Source organism: Acyrthosiphon pisum, chromosome A1 (genome assembly GCF_005508785.2).
Source record: "Acyrthosiphon pisum isolate AL4f chromosome A1, pea_aphid_22Mar2018_4r6ur, whole genome shotgun sequence".
Lineage (NCBI taxonomy): Eukaryota > Metazoa > Arthropoda > Insecta > Hemiptera > Aphididae > Acyrthosiphon > Acyrthosiphon pisum.
The window spans coordinates 64213633-64223716 of NC_042494.1; the positions used below are offsets into that span (position 1 = coordinate 64213633).

Sequence of the window (10084 nt, forward strand, 5' to 3'; positions counted from 1 at the left end):
CATCACTTTTGACTCTCGACTTTCCGCGGTCACACCACGTCATTTACGCACGCTGCAACCACTCGTGCACCACAGACCGCACAACTAAAATATTATATAGTGTAATATTATTATTATATAATATTGTACCGGAACGTTCGAACACCGCACGAGTCATCCAACGAAGCTGAACAAACGGGATATCGATTTCGAATCCGTCAGATCTTTCGCGTCTAAGTCCAAAACTTCGTCCACGACCGTTTGCAAATCGCTCGACGGTCACTGCAAATAATAATTTTCATACTCTTAAACTCCGTCTCCACGACTTCCATCACCACCATGCGCACCCTGTTGTTGTTGGCCGTGTTCATGTTGTGCGCGTGCATTGCCGTCGGTCAGGTGAACTTCACGCCAACGTGGGGCCAGGGCAAGAGGAACGCGCCCGCATCGGACGAGTGCAAGTCCATGGACACGCTCATCTACATCTACAAGCTGGTCCAGGTAAAATACGTTTTTCGTGTTTTTTCGTTATTAATTTCGTAATTTTCTCCGCAATTAGATTATATAATATTATATATCTCTATATAGGTTTATATAATTATATACTGTTTGATGGTCACTCGGTTGTAATAATATGGGTATGTCGTATGCGGCCGGGCCGTGGTACCTACACACAACGATTTAATATAGAAAAAATGTCGTAAACACAAAGGTTATTTGGTTCTTTAGTACATATAGGTCTATAACTTACATCATCATAGAATATTATAATACCTAATACATATTTTATAACGTGGTCTTTACTACATACGAATCGAATGACTTCATTATTTTCCTCGCTAATAGTAATATAATAATATTATTATTCTAAGTTGGCCGTTTAATACCATAGTGAATTATATATTATAATACAGTCCCGTCTGCAGCTTAAACACTTTACATAAATACCGAAAACGAGCGCACGCGTATCATAATAAATCAGACTTGGAAGTGCATTATATATTATTATAAATTATAATATTGTGTATAATCGAGAGGATCGCACTTTTTTCCCGAACAAAGAACAATATTTTATTTTTCATTGATAATGACAACGTACATGTCATTTTATCCCGTCATTGGTTTTGTTACCCTAACGTTTAAAAAATAAACACGCCCCTTTCGTACATTTCAAAATTGTGGGCCACTATTTTTTAACGTAACTTACATGTATTGTATATTTATGCTGCTATTTTTCTCGTACAGTCTCACAAATTATAATAAGCACCAAAACTTATAAAATATAACATTTATACCAAAAATATGACGTTTCTGATATTTTTCGTCACCTGAATCAGTCATACAATGTATTTGTTTCAAATTAATTAATATTATTAACGACAATAATTAATACAATACTATTCAACTACACAATATTAAAATGTTATAATATTACGTATATACTTCATAATAATAGTTCGATATTTCTTAATTTCTCATTGCTCTCGAGTGGTTTCGCCTCTAGTTGAGAGGGTGGTAGCCAATTACAACTATTAATTCAATGAAATAATTATGGTGTACTAAATACGTCACTATGATATTTATAGTCGTCTAACAAGAAATGTCCGTCACACGTTACACATGTCCAATGCCCATAAACGATTTATTATAAAATAAAAATGCTGTCCTCGGAAATTACCGTAAAAAAACCCACTCAGCACTCATCTCCAGACCGCTGATTGGGCAGGCACACGTTTACGTTTATATACCGCTCTAGTTTGTCGCCCCAAATTAAATATTAATTAAATATTATGTGTATTAACTGTGCACGAACCGTTTTAAATAACATTTTGCTGAAAAATAATAATAATTTAATTTAATTAATAATATAATGCCTGGATATAATCTGACGCACGACTGACAAATTTCGAAAGATATTATATTATTCGTTGCAGGATTTTTTTATGTTAATTATAAAATATCGTTGGCTCCACGAAAACAAACAATTGACGCAAAGGCTGTATGGCTCTCAAACATTGACATCATTTTTAATCCGTGACTCTAGACTTTTTCGGTAAACTCTAATATTGTTCTAATTGAATTGATAATTATTATAATTTTCTATGTATTATTATGATGATTAAAAAAAACGCTTACGGAATTGAGTGAAACAAAATACCAAATATGATATGGATTTCGTGCACAAACGAGTATTAATCTAAAAATCAAAAAACATTTTTCATCTGTAATAATAATATACAATCGATAAAATAGTCACAGTAAATAAAATACTTGGATAAATCGTTTAAGTCTTTAAAACTTAGTTGCAAAAATCCAACATTACATTATAAATACTTATACCCTTCAATAGCCTACTTATAGCCTTCAATCGATCGGAACTACACAAAAGTCCAGTGCGATTCTATTTTCAACAGAACAGGGCACCGAGATAAGCGAAGGTGGACAAATTCCTAATACTCGTATTGTCGGGTGTAATCGACAGGTTCTTCGTCTACACATTTTAAACGTATAGTCTCGTGTTTACGTTCAGGCATTTAGTATGGAATCGAGTATTTTTCAAATATTAATAAATTCTAAAAGTACATGACTTAACTTTTACCAGTTATATCTTAAGTACAATTTTACTAAGAACTTAGACCTGTGTTGTAGTATTTTGTTTAATGTTGAAAGTAGAAACACACCATTTCGAATCCGGTGCTTTTTAGTTCAAAACATGTCTTACAAGAACAATTCGCACACCTGTTGAATAGTCAGATTTCGTTAATTTTTTTTATTCAAAAGAAGAGAACATTTTGCAGGTCGGATCAAAGCCCAATTTTCAAAATTATAATTACAGAAGCTAAAATATGCATATGAATAATGCACAATATTTGTTATTTTTGCAAACGTATTTTCTATAGCACTATTTAAAGTAAAACGAAAATTCAGGATTTGATCCTACCCTAAAAAAGTTCTCATCTTTCAAAAAAAAATTATTAACATTCGACATATCAATGAGGCGTGCGAGTTTTTCCCCGTGAAGTCATTTTGTTGATATAATACACCGTATCATCCCCCCTCCCCTCTAAATAGGTACCGGATAGTAGATAAGTGGAAAATTATTGTAATTAAGGTAGGTAGCAACTAAAACATAAAATATAATTTTCAAATTGTATAGAATCATGGAAAATTTGAAACCCCACACCGATACCCTCAAACGAAACCGTTTGATGATTATAATTATTTTACGACAATTATATTATAATATAATTCCATTTTATAATACTATACATATTACTTCGTCGATAGATATAATATTATATGCAAACGATTTATTCTATACTAAAACATAATTTATTGTGTTTATTTCCGCAGAATGAAGCGCAACGGATTGCAATGTGCGAACGTATGTCCGTCACGAATTGAACAGCCACTGTTGCAGGAGATGACCGACACCATTACACCATACGCCAGCCATAGATCTTTAACAACAGGACTGTACCTTATACCATGACACTCTGTCAGCTGCAGTGTTATATTTTTACTTTTAGTCACATTATTAAGATGGTAATAATTATAATAAAATAATAATAATAATTACAATAATATAAAATTCAACCGTTTGCAATTTATTATTATATCCACCAAACCACAATATATTATTTCCCACAAGCCACTGTGTTGTTTATTTTCGATATGTTTTAGACGATATTTTAGTTTTTTTGTTAATAATTTATTCAAAATGCATTGCTTTCACTATATTAAAAAAGAACCACCACATTCACTGCACATCGTTATTCATTTGTATACTTTATGTTTTTATTCACTACCTACTCTGGTAATTTTTAACCTCAACAATATGTTGAAAAAACATTTGTAATTTGTATTTTATGAAGTATACTGTATAATGACAGCAATATTGTCAGTTATCATATAACAACTGTAATAAGTATATGGGTAGTTCCTAGTCATAATAAGTACCTACCTTTATATGCTATGTACGCAATGTTTATTGTTAGGATTATGATTTTGATATCCTGAAAATGCAATAAAAAAGTGGGCAAGTGGGTAACGCTAAACATTAGGTGTCTTGAGGAGTCACTGTAATGGACGTGTGAAATTTTAATTCAAGGATATAAAATCATTGTATAAGAAAAACGATTCATAGCGATGACAGTCGTCAGCCTATAATATTATTAAGTATATTTTACGATATTATTTAAATCAAAGTAATTTATTTTACTATTAGGCATTAGTACTACAATAGATTAAATTAATTCTTGCCGAATAAATTGCATTTGAAAATGATAAAATAAACATTTGGCGAAAAAAAATTCCAGTACTTACTGTTAGTACTTTAAATTTGATTTATAACTCAATTATTTTTGTTTTTCCTGACGTTTTTGAAATTATATGTTGGGAATTTTTACTTCTGACCCCACCAAAGTACCTACTAGATTAACATTCCTGCCAGAAAAGATTATGCTAGCTGAAGTGGAATATCAAAGCATTTTTAATGCCCTAAAAGGTGATGACACAAAAAAAACAAACGTTTCATTGTAAAATCAAAACAATCATCATCGTGCTTCGCTCAGGATTTAAAATCTCAAAAAGTGCACCATAAAAATTCACTGAACATTTTTATACCTGTAAAAATATCAAAATTTTAGAAAAAATTGTTTTGTTAGTGTTGTTAGCGGGAAAACCTTGGGGTACGACGAAGTCAATTAATGCTTTAAAATTTAAAAAAAAGACAAAAGTTGAAGGTGATAAAACATGAATAAGGACATATAAATCACTGGAACCTAAAAAACGTTTTCCAGTTATATTTTTATGCGCAAGAAAAACAAATAACTCAGAATACGGAAATGCTTCAAAATACCTGCAGCCAGTCATTATAACTATGACAAACATTGTGATTTTGATACTCACACTCTAGTAATTCACATATTATTATTAATATCCGTTATAATTTACATCAGTCGTTGACGTTTCAATGATGTTTAGAATGCAATATCAATATGGACTTTACGATTGGGTTATATGACGTAAATAACGTCGACGTAACAATATATTAATGAAATTGTGTTATGGTGCAAATTGGTTTGTCCATGCGGTTTTTTCTAATTTATATATGACAATATAATAGGTAATAATAATTATTAGTCGATAAATTGAAATGTTTTCGGTTGGTTCCTACGTATAACACTAAGCCCCTAATGTAAATGATAATATTCATTATAGAAACGAGTATAAATGTATAATACATACCTACTAAAATACCTAATAGGCATGTAGTCCTTGTTAGTAAAAAATGTATCGTTTTTAGACCTTCCTGCAACGTGACAAATTTACATTTTTTCCAAGAATTAATCGAGGAGATTTCAAAATATGAATTTTCGACTTTGATTTGATTAGACAAAATGTCTACGCAATTTGAAAATTGTTATCTTACGCAGAAATTACTAACCAACCAATGTCACACAATGTTGCGACAGCAGAACCTTTTCTGTTGAAAAAGTGACTACTAGCTGAATACTAACTAGAACCACTGAAAGTGTCTGTAATATTTTATAAAGCTGCAAAATACAAACAATTATAAACAATGTCTAAACTAATTAATTTAAGAAATTACTTGGCCCCTTTTTGATATGACAACTTTTCTAACTTGGGTTTGTCTTTTCTTAGCGAGGTTTTTAACACGTCATAGTGTTTTTGTTGAGATATCACTAATTTTTTTTATTAACACTGAATATAGTTGACCTGTTTTTATTTGTTATTTTCTTTTTTATTGGTTGAAAAGACTAGGTAATACATACATATTAATAACAGGTACACAATATACCTAATATTATAAATAAATTAATTAAATGAGACATGAAGTGGACTATAAGCATATTAATACGGTGATAAAATAAATAAACAAAATCAAAGCAGAACTTTTAATACTGTGGTGATGAAGATAAGACAATAAATGCATGCTTAGATATATACTAAATGTACGCAACGAGTCGGCCGGCGTTACCCCACTCGGCTGTCCAAAAACATAAAACAGTAACTACTTTTTATGGAAATGTTTAAAATTTTTTTTGTCAGATAGATATCACCTAATTTGTATACATTACACTATTGCAGACCAATCGACTGTCCAAAAAGTAGTGACCACGCATTGTTTAATTAGCGATTGCAACAAACGTGTGGCGGAGATATGCATAGGCATAGGCCGAAATCATAGTCCGGTTGGAAGAGGAAATATGGGCGTACACACGACATATAAATTTGCTGAATTGTTGAAAAAAATAGCGTTTTGATTTATAACTAGGTATACACAGGTTAAATAGGAGTTGGCCGTCTTCTGTAATACACTGCCGTCGTGTCACGAGCTCTTTTTACTCAGCTTTGCTGCATTATGTTCGCAGAATACTGAAAGCATTTCTAAATAATTTATCCGACATTATTTCGGGGGAGACTACACTACTAGGTACTTCCCCAGTCACTACGCCGCTGGATGTGTACATTCAATATAATATTTTATAAAATATTATAATCAGTGGCGTAAATTGGGCTGAATTGTTAGGGTTGCAATACGTTTCTAGTTGGGACAGACTTTTGGGGGCTTAGCCCCCCCGCAACCCCCTCCCCCCTAAAATGTGTTGGTCCTTGAAATATAAATTAGTTAATTTATTATTATATTGATATTTCAATTTTTCGAAAACTGAAATCGTGATTTTTTGGAGCGCAAAAAGGTACTCTTGTGACCCTGTGATATTTTCAGGGGTCGCAAGTGCGACCCTGTGCGACCCCCAGTTTACGCCACTGATTATAATACTATTATCATAATCTCCGTCGCTGTGTTAGCCCTGCAGTGTTGTTGAATACTATTGTATCGCGTTGTACTGACGTACCGTATTGTAAATACATTGGGGTAGCCCATAATGTGATATTGTGTCTACACCCCGACCCGTGTATAATTATAATTTATATCCTACCTGCATTTTGAGCAGAGGAAAACTTCTCACCGTGTCTCCAGTGTCAGACGTGTTGTTGTCTTTGTCAATGTTGACCTCACTAGTTGTTAAATGTTATACGCCCCGTGGAAATGCGGACAACGGACAAACAACACGAACAACTACGTTTTCCGGACGCAGCTATAGGTACGCGTTCTATGATAACATTTTATATAATATGATGTGAACACAAACAGCCACAGTTAATATAGGTTGAGCGTGACACAACATTGAACATTCCGAGAGTCAGAGTTACTAGAGAGAAACAGAGAGAGAGAGAGAGAGAGAGAGAGAGAGAGAGAGACAAAGATACAGAGAGGTAATAATAATATAATAGCTATAATGCAAATTACAAATTACAAATTTACAAATTACAAATATCGAAAAAAATTGTTGGAAACTCATAAAATCTGCAATGGCCAATATGTGATGTACGTATAATATAGCTAAATGCCGAATACTATCGGGAAAAAGCATAAATAAACATGCGACGCGGTGAAAGACGATCACGGTGCACGCGATAGGAAAACATGTGGGAGTAATAATAAAAAATTAAAAAATTAACGTTATTGAAAAAGGCCAGCTCGGCTGACAAAGTTTGAGTTGTCAGACGCTTTCTATAACTATCGTATAGGTAAATAGGTCCCCCCCCTCTCGCAAAATACGTGTCCTGCAGAAGAATCGGCAAACCGTCCATGCTGCAGGGACAGCGGCGTTCGTAAAACATTTCCAACAATGTTCAACAAACGTCCAACAAAATTGTTGGATATGTTTAGTTGAATTCTGTTACATGAGTGCCGCTAGGCTCACGAAAGTGTATTAATCGCCATTCAAAAAAATAGTATAGTGCAGTTTAAGTCATCTAAATAAGCTCCATCCTTTTAGAGATCTAAGTAACATAAAGTTTTGAAAACTGTTTTCAATTCTTTTCCTATTTAAAACCAACAATTTTAAAAAATTTTTTTGAAAAAATTATTAGTCGACCGTTTCGTGAACTGTCTAACATTAGTTTTGAAGTTCACTAGGAAATCCTACCACCACAAAATTGACTAAAAGTAAAATAACTAAAGTAGTAATTTCGTCCAAATTTGAACTTAAAATGACTATCAAAATAAACTGTGCTTCTGTATTTTTTAGATTTTTTGGTAACAGAATTAACTACTTACGTGGAATCTTGTTTTAAATTTTCAATTCTTAGATATAAAAAGTTGAACATTTTATAAATTTTTAACTACAAAATAATTATTCAAATTTAAATTTGATAAATTTGTTTAAAATTCGATCTTTAAATGCTTATAAAAAAAATTGTGCCTATGTATTTTTAATATTTTTCAACTGCTATTGTAACAATATATCAGGAGCCTATTTCATTAAATTTTCTCGCTTTTTTACCCAACAAACAAAATTTTATTAATATTTATAGAAAAAAAAACTAAAAAAAAAGAAAACTGACAACGTCCGTAAACAGCTCAAAAAGAGTCAAATTATTTTAAAAATGTTATCGTATATAGACAATTCTAATATAAACATTCAGTGAAATTTTCAAGTATCTATACAGTCATTCCTTTTTTTATTACAACAAAATAAGAAAATCGTTACATGAGAAATCGAGTAAATATCAAATGTTGTAAAATATAAATTTCAAACGCTCATAAAAATTTAATTTGATTTTCTCGTAGACTTTTTTTTTTTTTTGAAAAAGGTAGAAAATATTATGAGGAATTGAATGAAAAACGAATTTCTAACTCAAAACAATTTGCAAATTTTCGTCATTTTAACGTATTTTGTCAATATTTGAGCTCTAGAAGCATATAAAAAAAAAATTGTGACTATGAATTTTTAATTTTTTTCACCTACCTTTGAATCAATTTAATAGGAACCTTCCATTAAATTTTCAAGATTTTTTAACCAACAAATAACATTTTATTGATATATATAGAAAAAAAAACTAAAAAAAATGGAAACTGAAAATGTCCGTAAAGAGCTCAAAATAAGTCAAAATATTTGGCAAATATTATGGTGTATAGAAAATGCTGATATAAACATTCAGTCAACATTTTATGAGCCCACGGTCATTTGTTTTAGAGTTGCACCAAAAACAAAAATCGACTTTCTTGATAACAGATTTTGCGTAAAAATTCCCGTTTTTCCTTAATTTTTATGTTGTTTTTCCCGGCGCTTGTGAAAACTATTGGGAATTTTAAATTTTGACCTACCCAATGCACCAACAATATTCACTTTTCCATCGAACAAGATACTGAAGTTGAAAATCGAAGCATTATTTCAAATACTTGTGTACACAACACAAAAAAAAAAATTAAAAATTAAAAATTAAAAAAAAAAAACACACATCGTTGTAAAATCAATACATTCATCGATCCACTCAAAATCTAAAATCATGAGATTAATAAAAATAAAATTTTGAAACGTCAGCAATTCAAAAAAATAACCTACAAAATTGCTCTTTTATACCAAAACATTAAATTAAAAGTAAAAATATTTGTAGTTCATATGAATCTTATACTTGATAAAACATAATTACGACATGTCAATTATTTTAGGAAATATTCAAATATCAGCATATTGCAATGGGTAATTCCTCACAGGACCTCCTGCATGTATTTAGTAATATTACATTATAATATAACAATAACAGTAACAATAAATTTTAAAAACAAATGTGAAAAGGTAATATAAGCTTAAAATTTAAATAATATTTGTATGATTATTGATTAAAATTAGGTATATTAGTTTTTCCAATCCTGGTTTAGAACCACTTAAGTATCATAGGTCCTTATTCTGAATTTCTATAAATATTAAACTAAATTTAAATAAATTTAGTTATTACAATTTACAATTTGGCATCATGCATGTGCCTGTACAGTTTAGAGCATTGAATAATGCCAAATGATGCGAAATTTCAGAGTGTTTATGAATACTGTATAATGCATATAATTCAATATCCACGCTCAACCTACATATTTCAACATCTGTGTTTTGTATAGGGTTTTTATTGTAATATGTCTATGTGTGCTCATAATAATATTACATCGTTTGTAAATACTCAGGAAATACGTGCTACACTTATATAGAATGAAAATACAAGAGTTTTTCCATCT

General features: G+C 31.1%; 1 protein-coding gene across 1 annotated transcript; it reads left to right on the top strand.

Moving 5' to 3' along the window:
* LOC100571170 (hypertrehalosaemic prohormone-like) lies at positions 1–3754 on the top strand. Its single transcript, NM_001256591.1, has 2 exons — positions 1–480; positions 3334–3754. The coding sequence occupies exons 1-2, from the start codon at positions 319–321 to the stop codon at positions 3382–3384; spliced, it is 213 nt and encodes a 70-aa protein (NP_001243520.1). The 5' UTR covers positions 1–318; the 3' UTR covers positions 3385–3754.
* The last annotated feature ends 6330 nt before the right edge of the window (positions 3755–10084 follow it).